At 33.6% G+C, this 19960-nt stretch overlaps 2 protein-coding genes across 4 annotated transcripts in view; one reads left to right on the top strand and one right to left on the bottom strand.

Moving 5' to 3' along the window:
- Positions 1-7740: 7740 nt before the first annotated feature.
- LOC107867504 (cryptochrome-1) lies at positions 7741-13377 on the top strand. 2 transcript variants are annotated; one of them, XM_016713771.2, is made up of 5 exons: positions 7741-8704; positions 9244-9462; positions 9684-10390; positions 11492-12291; positions 12873-13377. In XM_016713771.2, the coding sequence occupies exons 1-5, from the start codon at positions 8392-8394 to the stop codon at positions 12874-12876; spliced, it is 2043 nt and encodes a 680-aa protein (XP_016569257.1). In that variant the 5' UTR covers positions 7741-8391; the 3' UTR covers positions 12877-13377. The 2 variants fall into 2 exon arrangements, with proteins under 2 accessions (XP_016569257.1, XP_016569258.1); XM_016713772.2 differs by lacking the exon at positions 12873-13377 and having other exon boundaries at positions 7881-8704; positions 11492-12295.
- Positions 13378-14811: 1434 nt separating this feature from the next.
- The window catches only part of LOC107867503 (U3 small nucleolar RNA-associated protein 25 homolog), a 28457-nt gene continuing 23308 nt past the window's right edge, over positions 14812-19960 (bottom strand). For both annotated transcript variants that reach the window (XM_047410944.1, XM_016713770.2), the window contains exons 17-22: positions 17094-17123; positions 16901-16995; positions 16666-16771; positions 15415-15477; positions 15263-15325; positions 14812-15096 (exon numbers count right to left, since the gene is read on the bottom strand). In XM_047410944.1, coding sequence (XP_047266900.1) covers positions 15022-15096; positions 15263-15325; positions 15415-15477; positions 16666-16771; positions 16901-16995; positions 17094-17123 — 432 coding nt within the window. In that variant the 3' untranslated portion in view covers positions 14812-15021. The remainder of the gene's footprint in view (positions 15097-15262; positions 15326-15414; positions 15478-16665; positions 16772-16900; positions 16996-17093; positions 17124-19960) is intronic.

Below are 19960 nucleotides of genomic sequence, written 5' to 3'. Positions count from 1 at the left end.
TTCTTTTTCCGTTAGTAGGTAAATTTTAGTTGAGTGATTTTGATAGTTTGCAAAAGTTGGGGCATAAAATCATATTTTAAAAAGTTTTTCCAAAAGTCAAAAAAAAATTCAAAAAAAATATTATCAATCACAACTCCAACTTCAGAAAATTTTAGTTTTCATGGTCAAACACCTACTTACTCTAATTTGTAATTTCTCCAAGGAAATATTTTTATTTGCAATCTTCTACTAGTTATTTATTCACGTATTACTCCTCCGTTTCATAATAAATAAATTGTTGAATTTTGACACACATATTAAGGAAAAGTATTAAAGACATAAATTTAACGCAACTTTTTATTTTTACCCAAAAAAAAAGAAAAGGTTGACCTTGTAATACTTTTTCAAAAGTTAATTGGTTGTCAAATTATAATGGCAAATTTAAAAAAAAATCAATGATTCACTTATTTTGAAACATCAATAAATAACCCAATAATTCACTTATTCTGAAACAAAGAGTAATATCTACGGCTTATAAAATGTGATTTGATATCAAGACACAGCATATAGCATAGAACAGGTGTGTGCTAGCTCTTTTCTGGTGGTTTCTTTTCAATAAGTCTGCTATGAGTGAGTTTATTGATGTGACTCACATCATTGATTTGCTTAATTCAAAAAATGGAAAAATTATTAAAACCACTTACTTCCTATAATCGGGACTATGAAACATTTAGATACGCACATGTCAACTCATAAAAGAAATTATTAGTGCAAATGTGAAATGACATTTTCATAAATTATTGCTTCTGAAATAAGGCACAATCATAATGTTCAATTTTATACAGTTTCTTGAAGTGCGAATTTGATCCTATAATCATCTTCTTCGATTGAAAAATGCACAGTGCAAACTGCAAAGGGATGCTAGTCGGCTCGGAGAAGCTAGCTTACCGGCTGAACCATCATTATTTGTTTGCTTGGTCACTTTCAAGATAAGACATAGATTGTATATAGGGGCGGATTGTTAGGGTTTTTGTCCTGATTTTTTTACTATATTTAAGTTTTATTTTTTCTTAGAAGGAAAATAAAAGTTATCATAATTACTTTTACTTTTTTGGAAAGAAAAAATATAATTTTTTTTCATATCTGACTAACCTCTTTCTTGGAGGAAAAATTTTGAACATCTATAAATAGAAGACCTCATTCTCATATATACCATACAACAATAGCATTCACAATATAGTCTTTTAAGATTTTCGTTTAGGGGAGATTTTCTCTCTTATTAATTTTATATTTTTAATATTAGGTTTTATATCTAGGTCAATTGGCCAAATCATATAATAAAATTATATTTTTAGTATTGTTTTTTGTTGTTATCTTATTTATCGTCTCATAGTTTGCAACTAATAGCTTCAGCATGACACCTTCTCGATTTCGAACCCAACAAGTGGTATCAGAGTTTACGGTTCAATGGTCCAATGGTGTGATGAGACGAGATTAAGCAGGTTCAAAGCGGTTTTAAAATCAAACTGCAACAATTTGGATGACAATGAAGATTTTTGTTGAACTACATGGGGAGAACAAGTTTCAACCATATTTTCAACACTCCTACTACTGCATCTTTAAAAATAAAATAAAATAAAATATTACTTTTAAATCAATTTTTAATCATGATATTTTAAACCTTACTTTTAATCATGACAAGCAGCAGTTATGAAGATTATATCAAGAACGAAGTTCATGCACGTGATATGAAGAGAAGACGGATCAAGTGAAGAAAATCAAGCAAAAAATGACAGATTTGTTAGTGTTTTTGCCCTGATTTTCTTACTATATTTAAGTTTTACTTTTTATTAGAAGAAAAATAAAAGTTACCATAATTACTTTTACTTTTCTTGAAAGAAAATATATAATTCCTTTTCATCTTTGGCTAACCTCTTTCTTTGAGGAAAGGTTTTGGACATCTATAAATCGAAGACCCACCTTCTCATACTATAACACAATAGCATCCACAATATACTCTTTTAAGATTTTCGTTTAGGGGGAGATTTTCTCTCTTATTAGTTTTATATTTTTAATATTAAGTTTTATATGTAGGCCAATTGGGCAAATCATATAATAAAATTATGTTTTTAGTATTATTTTTCGTTGTCATCTTATTTATCGTCTCATAATTTGCAACTAATAGCTTCCGCATGAAGCCCTCTCGATTTCGAACCCAACAAAACCCATGTGTAATTTTGGGGTGCTCTGGCACCTACTAAATTCGACGTAAATTAGGTATAATTATATAAGAAACACATAATAAATGGTGTAATTTATTAAAAATCACCCAGAGAACAAACATATGATTGGGTGCAGTGACTTGAGGATGTGGTTCTTACGTTCAGTTTTCCAGGTTCGAATCTCTACAACTACATACTATTTTTTATAAATTTTTTTAAGCACCACAGCCTCGAATTCCTGAATCCGCCGCTGATTGTATATAATTTAAAAACTTAAAAAGTGGTTGATTGAATGGAAAGGAAAGCCAGAAAATCGATTCCCCGAACCATTAGACTTCAAGAGAAAAGGAGTTCGGCCGCCACTAAAACCGTTCTTAAAGAAATATCAAATCCAATTTCGATATTGGATAGGATTCACCGACCTCTAGAGACATTGCACATAAGTCGATAGTAGTACAAATGGTACAGGAGGGTGGATTCTAAATTTTGAAATGAAAATTTTGAATGTTAATAATTGTATTTTAGTTAAGCAAGACTTATTGAATTCGACCGAATCCGTTTACAGTTATCCTGACTACATGTACAGCTAGTTGAAAGACGAGAAAGGCTCCAAGAAATTAAAAACATATACATCATACTGGAAGAATAGTAATTAAAAGACATAATACTGTTATTTAACTTGACCTCGACTTACATTTATGATCTTCAATTCTGGAGGTGCACAAATAGGCACTAAAACTTTTGTAAAATTAAACAAATAGAAACACGCAGTTTATGTGACATAGTACACGTAGAATTCCATATAAATTACAAATTGACCACATAAGACGTCATATAAAATATATGTGTCTAGTTATTTAATTTTATAAGATTATAAATATTAAACTTATACGCATGCAAATTGAAAAACAAAAATAAAAATTAAAGTCAAGCACACATTTACTTATTATGCCATATATTAAAAATAGAAGACAACCCATTAAGTAGCTAGTTGCACCTCGTGGGTCTTGTGGTAGCTCTTCATTTAATTAAGTAAAATAAAATATTACGTACTCTTTTCGGTTCATAGTATCTGTCCTTTTGAGTCTTTACACTTTTAAAAATATCTGAATCTAACAACTAGAGTAGCATGACTCGTGTCATCACGAACTTAATATTAAAATATTTTGATTATATATAATAATTTAAATTAATATCAATTCAAATTATGAATTATAAAATATAAATACACAAAATTAACATATTAATTACTGGATAATATTTTTTAAAGAACCAAGTCTCACAAGATAATTATGTATATTTTAATTATATAATGACAAAATTTGATGCGTTTTTAAGTTTTGATCTTTAATCATATGATAAAGGGTTATCTAGTCATGCATATTTTTTATGTAATTTTCAAATAATATACGTTACTCTCTTTATCCAAACTTTTGTAGCATTGATAGTCAATTATATTTTTTAAATAACTGAAGTTGTTAATTATTGTGATTTATAATACCCTTCTTCTATTCCAATTTAAGTGACACTAATATAATTTTGAGAGTCAATCAAATATTTTGTATCTTTTAAATTTTTTAAGTTGTTAATTATTGTGATTTATAGTATTTTTTACATATTTTTTGAAATATATAACAGATTAAATTATTTTTAAATAATTTATGTGGTTAACTATTGTAATTTATAATATTTTTTATGTAATTTTCAAATAACATATGTTACGCTCCTTGTTCAAATTTTTGTGTCATTGATAATCAATTATATTTTTAAAATAATTTAAAATTTTAATTATTGTGATATATAATACTTTTCTATTCAAATTTAAGCGGCACAATGCTTTGATGACCATAATAATTAATTGGGGGTGATTTAGTAAATCAAGGATTAAAGCAGCGAAACAGACATGTCTTAAATGACTTATAACAAATAACTAAAAGAGATATAGCAAAAATACTATAAACAAAATACTTATGAGAAAAATTTAAGTGGACCTCATATAAGACGTCAAGTTAGTTTAAAACATCGATAGTTAATTATCATTTTATATATTTTATTTTTTTATTAAATATTATTAATTTTTTAATACTTAGATGACTTATAATAATTGGGGCGATATTTAGTAAAATTATGATTGAAGTAGCTAAAGCAGACATGTTATATATATAAATTTTACCTCTTTAATAAAATATTATTAGTTTTTAATACGTAAATAAATTATAATAATTAATTAGGGGTGATATAGTAAAATTACTGTTGAAGCACACATATCATAAATGTCTATTTTATCTTTTTTAATTAAATATTATTAATTTTTAGCACATAATGACTTATAATAATTAATTAAGGGTGAGATAGTAAAATTATGAATTCAATATTATTATATTTTTAATACATAAATGACTTATAATAATTAATTAGAGGTGATATAATAAAATTATGATTAAAGCCGTTGAAGCAGACATGTCATAAATATCTATTTTACTCTTTTAATTAAATATTATTAATTTTTAATTAAATATTATTAAATTTTTAATATATAAATAATTTATAATAATTAACTAAAAATAATATAATAAAATTACGGAGCAAACCTGAAAAAAGCAATAGCGAAAAAAAATTGGTGAAAACTATGGAAGTGAAAAGTGTATAGAGGTATGGGAGTTTAGTATGTATCTTCAGAGTACATGGACTAATATTATCAATTGAAGACACGTATGATCAAATAATCAAAAGTCCATTATAACCTTACATTGAAATTTATTGACAATTAAGCAACCATGTCAAAACCAGCCTTTATATAAAATAGAAATAGAAATAGAAATATATCTAAATAATATTATGATATTGACTCTAATACTTGAATTAGTAAAAATTTTATTTTCTCACCATCATATGAATATATTTAAATTTTTCTTCATTTACAAAATTAATAAATACAAAGAGAATAGTAATAACTAAATATTATATCAATAAAAGTATTAGAGAAAATCTTAATATATACAGTATGATAAAAATTATAATTGTTGGTCATTCTAAAAGCTAACAATAATAGGATCTGACATTATGTGATGGTCACCGATAGACGATAGTGTATTGATAGTTCATAAATAAGATATTGGAATATTTTACTATGTTTATTGATAAATCGTATATATTTTATTTTTTTTATAAATAAATATTTATAAATTACAATTATAAATTTTTAAATACACATAATTTTATAAATATTCATTAGTCAACAATAGCAGTTAGCTAAGGATTAGCTATTTAGATCTTTAATATAATTCTATTACATGATACGAACACCAAACATGCATGTTTAATTTGTTTTTATCTAAACTTTAAAATGATTAGTTTCTTTTTTGTAAAAACAAAATATAAACTTAGGAACAAGCTATACATTTTTGAAAAATTAAAATCTCAAATTCCCTTTTTGGGAGAATTTAGGATTGTAGTTTGAAATGAAATCATGATCCAAATTTCATGTGTGAACATTTATTTAAAAACATGATTTCAAATCACATGTAGAATCACTTACTCACTCCCCCAGCCTTGTTCAAGAAAAAGGAGAAGGAGAAAGTGGCATGTACCCAAAGGGTATGTAATTTGCACATGCAATTAAGAACATGATGGCATACAAGATTTCTCCTTTTTTTTTCTTAAAAAAAATTATGTGTAAAAACAAATAATAAAAAAATATAAACTAAAAACAGATTAATGAACGGCTGTAAGATCAATTAATCTATAAGCAATTAAATCTCTTTATAGTGATAGCATTTATCTAAAATTTTAATGATGGCTATAGTGAACTGAAGTGTTATTATATATGTATATTAATATTTGATGTATCTATCTTATTAGTTATTCTAAATAAAAATATGTAAAATTAGAAAGAGTGTAAATATAAGAATGTCAAATATTAATAGTCTTTCCTCGTAAAGTTATGTCCAAGATTGGCAGATACAATTTAAATACAATTTATTTTCCTAGTTATTCATACTTAAATTTACTATGTTCACGATATTACTAATGATTACAATAAATATTTTAATATTTTTTTATACATAATATGTTTCTTATAAAATATTATTACAAGATATTAATTTGAATATGATTGTTATAGAAGATTAATTTTATAAAAAAGTTTACCGTTATAATGAATGACATTATTATTATTATAAATAAAATATCGTTATTGAAAAGTAAAACGTAACATGAAAAATTAATTAAAAAAAATTACACAACTATAGCGAATGACTGTCATAATGAGGTTTAATTGTATGTGATACTTATTTTATAAAAGCAATTAATTAGTTATTGTTACCTTACTGATGAAGATTCGATTCCAGATAATTTTCCTTCCCATTTCACCTGACCCCTCTTCCCAAATATAAATAAAAAGTTTTAGCAAGAGCATGTGAAAATATCAGTAAGATAGGGGGTGGGGAGTGCCCACATTACAATTTACAAATGACTTATTTCATAAATAGGAATCTAATGCTTGCATGCATGAAAAAGAAGCAAAGAAAGGATGTGGTGAAGCGGATGGGGTTGCTCCTCCCTTAATCAGATGTCTTGGATTCGAACTTTGGATATGGAAAAATTCTTGATAGGGAGCGCTTTCTTCCGTATAGAGCCCTACTCGATGTGAATTCGAATTAATCATACTCCAATGCGGGTATTGAATATCGATAATAAAACAAAAAAGAAAAAGAAGCAAGGCCGCCTATACCCTATAGGCCTATTACCCACCTTAGAAAAATAAATACTACCAAATCCAAATTAGTCAGCACACCTATCTCTTCGCTTCCCCATACTGGCCTGTCCCCTTCCAACTTTCCAATTTTCTCTATACACAATCCCAACTTGGTCGGATAATTATTAATAAATAAATAAATAAATAAAAAAGAAATATCCCAACACTGTAGTATACTATCATATAATTGGAGTAACAAATTTTGTCGTCTAGAATCAGATGCAAGCTAGAAAGGTTATGTGAATCAAACTTTGCACCTTTTTACCTGTAAAAGCTGGCATGCACACTGATGGAGTGTCAAAATATAAAGAAATAAATTCAAGAAAAAGTCAACAAGTGTTAATATATAATAAATATTTTTACCTAGTTATATCATGTAATTTTTGAATGTTACCAAGATCTCTATTATAAATGCATTTGGATAGAACTAAACCAACGAGTCGATTTTCTGACAAATAAAAGACACAAGCATAAGGATAATTTGACGAATACGAAGTTTCTTCTTCTAACAGATTTAAACGACATTACTTTTAAAAGATAGTAAACTCTTTTTAGTTTTCTTCGATGTATAAAAAAAGTGTACATCAGTATAACTTAAATTCATTATTGACAAGGAACATACTTTCAATTTGCAATGATTCAAGAAAAATCAAGCATTTAATTATATGACTTTATTGTACCTAAGAAAGCCAATCTTGAATCCAACAGGAATTTTCCACTCTGTCAAAGAAAGAGAGAGAGAGAGGATTAGAGAAGGCACTAGAGATAGAGGCTTGGTGGAATTTTGTTTCCTTGTTAGGATAAGAAAGAAAGAAAACACACGTGGCGTCGTATTAAAGCTTTTACTTATAGATAATTTTGAATAGCATTGTCACAAAGATTTATTATATTATACCTAATTTTACCTTACATTTTTACAAAATAACTTGTTTCAGAGATTTGAACTAGTAAATTCTTGATCACACCATAATAATTTTACCCGTTATTGTCCTTCCTTTGAGATAAGAAAAGAGAGAAGATATATAAAAAATAAAATCTTGAAAAAACATAAAGTTGTGGTTGCAAATCTCCCATAAGTTCTCTTGTTATCCCACCACCTTAACCAATCACCCTCAATCTCTTCTCTTTCTGTAAGAGAGGTTTTTTTTTTTTTGTTTGTTGGTGGCCAATGTCTATAGTAATTTCGCAAGAATAATAGCATCATTTATTCAAGAATAGCATTTGGGGTTTGTTAAAGTTTGGTTCTTTACTAAAATTCTTGCTAAAAAGTTTCAAATTTGTAATCTTTATCTCCTTGGTGAAAGCTGCAGGGAACAGTTAAAGAATAGATAAGATTAACCCCAATACACTAACATGGTGCTTACATAGAGGTAGAGAGGTAAAATAGAGAGAAAAAGAGTGTGAGTGTGTGTGTGTTAAGGTTGTTGAAGGAAGATGTCAGGTGGTGGATGTAGTATAGTATGGTTTAGGAGGGATTTGAGAGTGGAGGATAATCCTGCTTTGGCTGCTGGAGTGAGGGCAGGAGCAGTGATTGCTGTGTTTGTATGGGCACCTGAAGAAGAAGGGCATTATTATCCTGGTAGAGTTTCAAGATGGTGGCTTAAGCAGAGTTTAGCTCATCTTGATTCATCTTTGAAGAGTCTTGGAACTTCCCTTGTTACAAAGAGATCTACGGATAGTATTTCTTCACTTCTTGAAGTTGTTAAAGCTACTGGTGCTACTCAGCTCTTCTTCAATCATTTGTATGGTTAGTACAGTAAAGTTTCCATTTTTGACTTTTCTTTGTAATCATTCTGTCCGACTTTGATTACTTTTTTGCCTGTCTTGATGTTGTTTTAAAAGTTAGTAGTACTATATTATTGGGATGGCTTAATTGAGATTGGTGCTTGCTGTGTGTCCTTTAAGAATAAGATAAATGAGTTGTCTTCTGGTAAATAATAAACTATTGCCATGTACCTTTCTCATTAAACTAATGAATTTTAGGTGCTGTACTTTTTACTATGTTCAATCCTTTGGCCACTGATTGCTTAGTGCCTGAATTAGAACGTCATTAATCTAAATTTGTTGTACTAAACGTTTTCCATGTTCTTTGATTAATAGAAACAGAAAGGGTGTTGCTTGGTGTTTGATCTGATCATAATTGAATGGTAAATTGCTAATAGAAATGGATGGCTTTTATTTTAAGCATCTGTTTTCAGTAGAAGGATGTAAAAGATAAATAGTTTTGTAAAGCCAATTTCATCCACTGCCTTATCCTGACCAGCAACTAAACTTCTTTTCCTTTAGATCCAATTTCACTTGTGAGAGATCATCGCGCAAAAGAAATCTTAACAGCTCAAGGTGTATCTGTGCGCTCCTTTAATGCTGATTTGCTCTATGAACCATGGGAAGTTAACGACGATGAAGGTCGCCCGTTCACAACATTTTCTGCTTTTTGGGAGAAATGCCTTAGCATGCCTTATGATCCAGAAGCTCCACTTCTCCCACCTAAAAGGATTATATCTGGTTTGTTCTCATTTGAGCTTCTCTTATGTCTTGTTTGTTTTCTGGATAAAACTTCTATTCTTGTTTGTACATGGTATTAATGTACTTGTAAGAAAGATATTCGTGCTGCCACTAATAAGCTAAGGGTCAAAACAAATTCCTAGGATGGTAGTAATGTACTTATAAGAGTACTGGTTAGAGTTTAACTTTGTTTTTACATGGGTTCTTGTGCAAACCTCCAGGTGATGTATCAAGATGCCGTTCAGACAACTTGGTATTTGAAGATGAATCAGAGAAAGGAAGCAATGCACTTCTTGCTCGGGCGTGGTCACCTGGCTGGAGCAATGCTGATAAAGCACTAACTACTTTCGTTAATGGACCATTACTTGAGTACTCACAGAACCGTCGGAAAGCTGATAGTGCAACAACGTCCTTTCTGTCTCCACATTTACATTTTGGGGAAGTCAGTGTTCGTAAGGTATTCCATTTTGTTCGCATCAAGCAAGTTCTCTGGGCCAATGAAGGAAATAAAGCTGGTGAAGAGAGTGTTAATTTGTTCCTCAAGTCCATTGGACTGAGGGAGTACTCTAGATACATGAGTTTTAATCATCCTCATAGCCATGAAAGGCCCCTGCTTGGTCACCTAAGGTACTTTCCATGGGTAGTGGATGAGGGCTACTTTAAAGCATGGAGGCAAGGCAGAACAGGTTATCCTTTGGTTGATGCTGGTATGAGAGAATTATGGGCAACTGGCTGGCTACATGATCGTATCCGAGTTGTGGTATCTAGTTTCTTCGTCAAGGTTCTGCAGCTTCCATGGAGATGGGGAATGAAGTATTTTTGGGACACATTGTTGGACGCAGATCTTGAGAGTGATGCTCTTGGTTGGCAATATATCTCTGGTACCCTACCTGATGGTCGTGAGTTTGATCGGATTGATAATCCACAGGTATGTTAGGGTAATCTTTGGGGAGAATCTCTTCCTTCAATTGAAAATTTTGAAAAATTCACAATTGAAATTCCTTTTTTATGTCTTCCCTAACATGGTAGAGTTGCTGGATCATCAATTACAGACTCTCATCCTATTGTAGAAATTTTAATAGCTCCACAACTAGTCTATACTTCCAATGTTTATAGCCCTTCCCCGTTGTGTTAATTGTTATTTACAGATTGCTAGTTCCGAGGCACTGACTAGCTAGTAGACATTGCAATCTGCATGAACATCTTATGGGCCTCAAATCTTCTTGCAGAAATGCTAAAGCTAAGATGGAATGTGTATGTGAATGCCAAATTGCAAATTGTGCTTTTATATCCTGAGATATTAGTGCAGTGTTTGTGAACTTCCTTTGTATTGCATTGATATGCTAGTCTTTTCAATCCAAGGAATCAGACTTGTCATCTGCAGTAAACAATGCTTTAATTTCGAGTATCTGAAAAACGAACTTTTTCGGGGTTTTTTTTTTTGGGGGGGGGGGGGGGGCTGACGATCTCAATCTGAGTTACCCCCATTGTCCTGCTTACATAGATGGTGGATTTGTTTTTCACACAAGCCAAGCTAAGTATGTTGGCACTTCTTGCCAGTATCCCTTGCATAAGATGCTGGTTTTGCCATCTTGGCTTCTGCATGATCTTCCAAGTCATACTTAAACCTGGAATAATATTTACTCACTAGACCTTGTTTTTCACTTCTCTGCAGGATATTGCATTCCAAACACTTGAAAGAAAATTTTAAATTTTCATTTATCTGTACATGGCAAAGTTCTTAAACGTCGAAAGTTTCTACTCTTACTGTTTTGTCTTTTCCACTGAACGTGAACTTTGAATTTCCATCTATAATGCACCAGTGACCTTATGGAAGACTGGTGAGAAATGAATGGGACAGACTTTAGCTTAACTCTCTGTCATTCCTTCTGTTTTTCTTTCTTGTTTTTTCATGTAAAACAACAGGGAGGCTGCTATCCCTTATTCCGTTTCTCTTCTTGTTTCGTCATGTAAATTTTCTTTTTGAACAAGGCGAACTAATTATTTGAACCTGTTCTCTTTCTGGCAGTTTGTGGGATACAAGTGTGACCCTCATGGAGAATATGTCCGGCGGTGGCTTCCTGAACTTGCTAGGCTGCCCACCGAATGGATACACCACCCATGGAATGCACCAGAATCTGTACTTGAAGCTGCTGGCATTGAGCTGGGTTCCAATTATCCTCTTCCAATTGTTGAAATTGATTCAGCAAAAGTTAGACTAGAACAAGCCCTATCACAAATGTGGCAGAATGAAGCTGCTGCAAGAGCTGCAATTGAGAATGGTATGGAAGAAGGACACGGTGACTCTGCTGACTCCCCAATAGCATTTCCTCAGGCCATGCAGATGGAAATGGAACATGAACCAGTCAGGAACAACCCCGTAATAGTTACTGTTCGACGCTATGAAGATCAAATGGTGCCTAGCATGACGTCGTCTTTGTTCAGAGCTGCTGATGATGAAGAGAACTCTGTGGATATTAGGAATTCAGTCTTGGAAAGTAGGGCAGAAGTTCCAACAGACGTCAATGTAGCTGAAAATACTAGGAGAGACACGCTCGACCAAGCCGTCATGCAAACAGCTCGAACCAATGCCACTCCACATTTTAATTTTGCGGTAGGTAGGAGGAATTCTGAAGATTCAACGGCTGAATCTTCCAGCAGTACTAGAGAAAGGGATGGGGGTGTAGTTCCTATTTGGTCTCCTTCAAGTACTAACTATTCGGACCAATATGTTGGTGACGATAATGGTATTGGGACCAGTTCATCTTACTTGCAAAGGCATCCACAGTCTCACCAACTTATGAACTGGCAGCGGCTTTCTCAAACAGGGTAAGCTACGTGAGAATCTTGAATAATCAGTAGAAAAAGACATTCATCAAAAAAAAGATGAAAATGAGGAAATGAATAACTCTCCTAGTTTAACATTCCAGCTTGAGTATCAACATAACTGTTGCATCTAGCACAAACAAACGAGTACTCATAATGATACTAGTCACGGATATGCTGATATGACATATTTTTATACCCTTCATATTTCCTGTATGTTGTGGTTAACTGGTGAAAAAACATAAGAGAATCAGCCAATTCAATGCATTGGTATGTTTCTCTTGCATATCATGTTTTGATACAGCTGTGGCTAACTTTGAAAAGAAGGTCAACTCACAACTCAATGCGCACAATACCAAAGACTACATAAACTTTTAATTTGGCCACTGAGAAGTGCTACATTAAAAGTCTGAAATTTAAACAAAGGCAGGCAAATATGAAGTTTGCATCCTTCCAACTGAATATGGACACATCTGCATACAAATAAGATGCATGCTTCCATCTTTTAAGACCTTAGGCTCACGATGACATTCTTGAAGTTTCCAGGAAATTTCTTAACAGTTGGTTTGTTCACTTGCCTGCAGGTGATCATTTATGTGGAGTTACGATAGCTACAAGGTGGAAAAGCAAGTGGCTAATATAACCATTTGGCTCAGCACATTTAGTACAGCATTCACCTACTCTTTCTCTCAGTGTCCTGACCTGATCAGCCATCACTTTGTGTCTATGTCTCTAATTGATCAGGTGTCTGGATTTTCATCCTCCTCGGTTGGGCAACCCCATTTTCGTATGGTACCATATATGTGTCTACTGTATAGTATATAAGTTCTTAAGGCCAAATAAGTGTTAGAAAAGTGGTTACAGTCCTCTGTCAAGCTCACACTTGTGCCTTTTTTTTTTCTTTTTCTTTTCTGCTTCTTACATTTTGATGGCAATAACGATTATCTGAAAACCTGGCACTGAGTAGAACTTTGTGGATATCATAGTTTCAAGCTCTGTTTGACGGATGTACATGTGGTTAAGCATCTTCATCTCATACTTTTGTTGTCGGAACATTACCACTATTCTATAAGATTTCTAGTTTGAACATTTTCATTGTTCTGCTGGGCAGTTGAGTTTGTAGATATAAGCTGTAAGTTGAGTCATAACATTTCCGGCTAGGTCTTTTGTGTGTATGTGTGTGTATTATATCAGTGCTTCAGAAGATATTCGGGTACTTGAGCGAGCAGTTCTTGCAGGTAGGTGTGTGTTGCACTTTTGGTCACTTCTCCTATGATACACTAATATCATTTTTGAGGGGTGAATTTTCAGAAGGACTAACACAGAAATGCTACACCATTTTCAACTCCAACTGGTTCTCTTTCCTGTTGTTGAGCATATATTAGTCAAAGGCGTTCAGTCAGAAACACAAAAAGAACATTTCAGTTTAGTGGAAAATGATTAGGTAAAAAGAAGGTATGTTTTTTCTGCTGATAGAAAATGCTTATGGAATATACTAATGGACCAAACTAAACAACCAAATTTTACTCCCTGATCAGTTTCGATTTGTTCATCTTTCTTTCTTAATCCATTTAAAAGAGAATATCTCTTTTGCTCTTTTGATAACTCTTTAGTTCTAATTTTTCAACTTGTTTAAGACCATGAGATTAAAGAACATTTTGGTTGGTTAATTTAAGATCATAAGATTTAGAATTTTTTTTTATTTTCTTAAACTCCGTATCAAGTTAAAACCAGCCAGACAAATTAAGACGGAGGGATAGTTGCATGAAAAATATAATCTAAAATTTAAAGCATGAATCAATCATCAGAAGCAGTATCTAATATGAGCAGCATTCAGAGGATCCCATTGACCACTTAGAGCAAACCATCAACACCGAAAAAAGAGGCCATCAGCTAACAGCAACAAAAGCTATAGAGTTCAGCTAAGTAATGTATCACAACCCTAAATAATGTATAACAATCTTAAGCAGTGTATCACAGCACAAAATCATTTTGTGTAATTTTGAAAAGAGTGGAACAATGTGTAATTAGGTACTACATAGTTGAAATTTATGCTCCAGTGATGATGCACTAGATACAATAGCTTCAGATGTCTCAAGCAACTTGTATCCTAATCAATCAACCACATCCATAGTTACCCCACCAAGAAGTAAGCTCCCACTTGATCTTAAATTTTGAAGTTGGAAACTTAAAATTTTATTTTTTGAAATTATTATTTCAGGGACACATTTTATTTTTTATAGAAAAAATATTGAAAGCTTTATGAGTAAAATTTCTCCCAAAAACTAATTCAAACTAGCTTTTGAAAACCCATAAATATTTGACGGTCATATTTACAAAATCTGATCAAATTTCATGGTCAAACAACTTTTGATCCAAAATTTATGGCTAAACGCTAGCTAAATTTTGCCGGCACTACTACAAAAGTAGTTGGTGAACCTTAGTATACCAGACACGACCTCCCCTATTTTGGGGATGTGGAGGGAAGGGAGGTGGCCGGGTTCAGAAATTGTAACAGTACAGTCGAAAAGAAAAAGTTCATTTTTATGTTTCTGGAATTTGAATAATTTTGCTAGTATCACAATTTCAAAAGGAAACAAAATTGATTAACCAAACATTGCTCAAAGAATATATTAAATAAGATTTCTGGCAAGAACCAATTCCTTGAGCTGGAGAAACTGTTGGACCCTTTTGCCAAACAGTTTTTGTTGAAATTTTTTTGTGACTTCCCTGTTAACAAAAGACACAAACATCCTTGTCCGACGTGACCATCCTTTTAGCAGCAGCAGTACCAACAATCCGCTCAAGCTGAATTCACCAGAACGTAAATTACGTGGTAAGAACACTACAAGGAAACCAAACACTTGGAAGAAAGTTTGAGATGAGCAATATGACAGGGAAAAGGTGAAAAGGTCGACGAAGCATGAGAGCAAGATATGAACTCGTCATTGTATATGACGATTTGAAGCCATACCCGAAGCTGGTCAAAATGAGAAAATAGAACAGTGCAAGACGACCCTTGTAGCATATTTACAACCTACAGGAGAAATGAAAGATAACTTGGTAAGACTCGCGCTTTGAACAACCATATAAATCCTAATTGGAGGGCCAAGTAGAGATTATCACCTCTGAGTAAAATTCTTTCCGCTCTGGGAGTGAATAAATGATCAAGTTCTGAATGCCACGTATCTAATTTCCAAGAGAAGTTGAACACACAAAAATATATCATTATTATGCAAACATTTCATAAAAAAGGCCGATAATATCTATCTCTTAGGTGAATCTAAGGATATATACAACCAATAGTTATGACAGAAGACAAGATTAATAGCAACATCAACTACCAAATGGCTGTGTAATTGAGAAGAAAGTAGGCAACTACTGCACGATGCTGTTTAACATAAATTACTATGAATAAGATATCAAAAAGAAAAATTCAGTACTCTTGTTTACTCGTTTGACACCAGAATCTCAAGACTCCTTGACATTTTGCAAAGGGATGACACTTTTTACACCATCATAAGCAGCAGCACAAATGACCCTCTTGAGTTTAGTACGAATCAACATTCCTTTCTGACAACTCTACTTGATCACAAATTCAGCCCCGGAACCAAATACAGTACTATCCTTGGAAGCACTCCTAGTTTTTCCCTAAAACTAGACTTGTAAGAGTAGAAAAATCCTTAATTTCATCAAGCAATTTAGAAGGTATACTTCCAAGTTCAAGATAAACTTCCATAGCACAGTTAGACATCCAGGAGCTCTCGTATTCAGCTACCAGATATAAGAAGAATTACACTCCTTCGCCAGAGACAGGTTGTAGCTTTATCTTACAAGTTTTTCTATTTCATTATTTTTTCTGGATGAGTAGTTTATTCCACTTCATTCTCAAACACGTCAAATAGAAAACAAGTAGATTATTACCAAAAATTTAAGTAAAGAAATGTTCTTAGCAAAGTCTCGTCTGTTCCTCACAGTATACTTTGTGTGTGGATATCGCCTTGATCATGCTCCTCTAAGCTCACTCAAGGAAAACATTCATGAAACAGACCTATCAGCTTAAAGAAACCACTTCCAATCGGCAGAAAAAAATACATTAAACACGAGCACAATCTTATCCCATTTAACAGAGATTTGGAGATTGTTCATGTCAAGACTGAAGGAGCCAGGAATAACTACAAAAAGAATGTTATAAGCTGCTTAAAATTCCCAGCTACAATGACTTGGACTATCTACAAATATCTCTGCAGAATCAGATATACAAGGTATAGACTAAAAGCATACAACATTATCCAAATCAAATGCCAGGGTCCTTCTAATAACAGGAAAAAGAGTAGAGAAGGTAAGGCAGCATGAATAGCATTCAAGAGAGAGAACCTTATATCGGTGATAGAAGTGAGCTCTTTCAGTGTAAAGCATAATTTTCTTCTTTCCATCGAAAAACCACACTCGTGCACGAGATATGTCTCTCTGCTCAGTGTACCTAGAAAGAAAGGCAAACAACTGAACCTCAAACCAGAACAGCATACTTACATAACAAGTAGACCACTTTGGTCATATTCGATTTTATACACAGAAATGCGAAGCAATCTGAACACAAGATGTTACTCACTCTCCCAATAAACAATAGGATGCCTCTTGTGACTTCAAAAAGTTCCTTACTCGGATAAACTCAAAATAAGAGCTAATAAATAGCATTATACCACCCTGCCGAAAACACAAAAAAAAGGAGTCAAGGAAAGACCACTCCATACAGCTGAATGCTTAGGAAAATGAATTTGTTTCCCGAGCTCAGACAGACAAACCTGGGTGGAATCCTTTATCTTGGGGAATACCTGGAATAACAAACTTGATCAAAGTGGACTCGACCATACATCAATATTACAGCACAACTGTAAGATCAACTGATTTGATTGCATCAGTAACTTTACAAAATCAGGTTACAAGCTAAGTTGCTCGAACTCTCCAAAAATGTTGCGCACCCGTGTCGGATCCTTCAGAAATACACTATTTATTTTTGGAAGATCCGACACGCACCCATAGACATTTTTGAAGAGTCTGAGCAACTCAGTTTACAAATGTAGAGGGGTGTGATTATAAGTTTTTTTTTTGGAGGAAAAAGAAAAGGTACAGTTGCATAACTAATGAGTACATGACAAATACTGAAGAAAGAGGACTTGGCCTCTCTTTACATGCATCTAATAAAATAGTATAAATGCAGGTCCTAAATAGCTCAGGAGACTCAAAAAAAAAAAAAAAGGGATGTGACGAGATCGTATTGGATAAAATCTTAGTTAATAACTTTATATGCACCATCAGATTTGTAACTTAAACAAAGATTAGGGGCAGTGCCTAAAACAATCTTTCAATAGACACGAAAAATGATTAAGAGTATCCGGTTGCAAAATAATCATTTTTACAAATACATGCCCTACTGAAGTCAGAGAATCAAGTTGCTATCGACTTATCTCTAGCTTCATCAAGAAAGGGGGGAAAGAGTTGCATTTATGACATAAACTAACATGATAAAATCAGTTTCAGAAAAAATGATAAAATACAGGCTCTAAGAAAATTAGAAACTAAAGGATGAATCGTTCGGTTGCTCTATAACAACAGAAATAATGAATCATACAATAGGAAACTTCACCTATGTTAACACGTAAAAATGTGATCATACAATGTAGTGCTGTTAGATCTAGATTAAAAAGGCAGCCTGGTGCACTAAAGCTCCCGTTATGCGTGGAGTCCGGGCTTTTAATTCAAATCACAGATTATCCGACTAGTAATCGACGTACTCACTTCCATCAGAGTTTATCTTCACTTCAATTATTGTTTTCCTTTTTGAGGGGAAGGGGGTTACAACAGCCATACAATGATTTGGTTGAGGAAAGATTCTGATATAAAAAATTGATTAAAGAAGGTGAAGAGGTTTCACTTTTTAAAGGAAATAGGCTCAAATATGCCATCGAACTATTAGAAATGACTCATCTATGTCATATGTAAAAAGTTTGGCTCATTATGCCACTGCCGTGAAAAGTTTGGCTCATCTATGCCACTGCCATTACAGAAAAGGTTCATTCGTGTCATTATCTTTTAAAGGTGTTTTTGCAAAACCATTTTTGCCACACGAACTCTTACTAGAAGTCCACGTCACCAAATCTAAATAAACCAATATTACTTAAAATCAAAATTAAAAATCAGACCGCTAAAATAAAACCCCACCCATACCGTTAAAATAAAATTGAACTCAATAAAAAAAATCGGACCCATTAATTGGTTTATTTGGGTTTGGTGACGTGGATGTCTTATAAGAGACCACGTGGCAAAAATGGTTCCACTGAAAAATAATGGCATGAATCAAACTTTCCTATAACGGCAGTAGCAGAGATGAGCCAAACTTTTAATGAATGGCATAGATGAGTCATTTCTAATAGTTTGATGGCATATTTGAGTTTTTTCCCTTTTTAAAAGACATGTATGAAGGAGCTAAGACACAGGTGAGGACGGCGGAAGGAGATTCAGAGCATTTCCCTGTCTTGACAGGGTTGCATCAGGGTTCGAATCTTAGCCCTTTTCTGTTTGCTTTGGTGATGGATGTTTTAATGCGGCGTATTCAAGGAGAGGTGAGGTGCCTTGGTGCATGCTTTTTGCGGATGATGTAGTATTGATTGATGAGATGCGGGGAGGTGTGAATGATAAATTGGAGGTTTGGAGACAAATCCTTGAGTCTAAAGGGTTCAGGTTGAATAGGATCAAGACAGAGTATATGGAAGACAAGTTTAATGACTTGAGGTAGGAGGACAAGGTGGTAGTTAGGTTGGATTCCTAGGTTGTGTGTAGGAGGGATAGTTTTAAGTATCTCGGGTCCATGATTCAGGGAAATGGTGAGATTGATGAGGATATATCCCACCGGATTGTGGCAGATTGGATGAAGTGGAGGCTTGCCTCGGGAGTGTAGTGTTGTGTGATAAGAAGGTGCCGCTCAAACTTAAAGGAAAATTTTACAGAGTGGCAGTCCGTCCGGCCATGTTATAGGGAGTGGAGTGTTGGCCAGTGAAGAACGCCCATATCCAAAAATTGAAGGTGGCGGAAATGCGGATGTTGCGTTGGATGTGTGGGCTTACTAGGAGTGATAGGGTTAGGAATGAAACTATCCGGGAGAAGGTTGGAGTGGCTTCGGTGGAGGACAAAATGCGGGAAGTTCGGTTGCGATGGTTCGGGCATGTGAGGAGGGGCACGGATGCCCCAGTTCGTAGGTGCGAGAGACTGGCTTTGGATGGTTTTAGGCGGGGTAGGAGTAGGCCGAAGAAATATTGGAGGGAGGTGATTAGACGTGACATGGAGCAGTTACAGCTTACTGAGGACTTGACCCTAAATAGGAAGGTTTGGAGGACGCGGATAAGGGTAGAAGGTTAGTGCCTGCAGATGGGGTGGGGGTATGTGGGTGGGGGTGCCTTTGGTTTGTTAGTACAGGGTATTACTGTGTGGGTGCCTCTTCTATATTGTGCCAACTTATTTCATTTCATGTTATATTATGAATTTTCTTATTATTCTTTGTCCTGAGCCGGCGGTCTATCGGAAACAACCTTGCTACCTCTCCGGAGGTAGTGGTATGGACTGCGTACATTTTACCCCCCAGACCCCACTGTGTAGGAATACACTGGGTTTGTTT

The sequence above is a fragment of the Capsicum annuum genome, chromosome 4 (assembly GCF_002878395.1).
Source record: "Capsicum annuum cultivar UCD-10X-F1 chromosome 4, UCD10Xv1.1, whole genome shotgun sequence".
NCBI lineage: Eukaryota > Viridiplantae > Streptophyta > Magnoliopsida > Solanales > Solanaceae > Capsicum > Capsicum annuum.
The sequence above is the reverse complement of the archived record's forward strand: the minus strand, read 5'-3'. Positions and strand labels throughout refer to the sequence as shown.

What these genes read in the sequence shown, in the direction of transcription:
- LOC107867504 (XM_016713771.2), top strand. Translation starts at nt 8,392, where the DNA reads ATGTCAGGTGGTGGATGTAGTATAGTATGGTTTAGGAGGGATTTGAGA. An exon ending in ACCTAAAAGGATTATATCTG is followed by an intron (nt 9,463 to 9,683) that starts GTTTGTTCTCAT and finishes GCAAACCTCCAG; the next exon opens with GTGATGTATCAAGATGCCGT. An exon ending in ATCGGATTGATAATCCACAG is followed by an intron (nt 10,391 to 11,491) that starts GTATGTTAGGGT and finishes TCTTTCTGGCAG; the next exon opens with TTTGTGGGATACAAGTGTGA.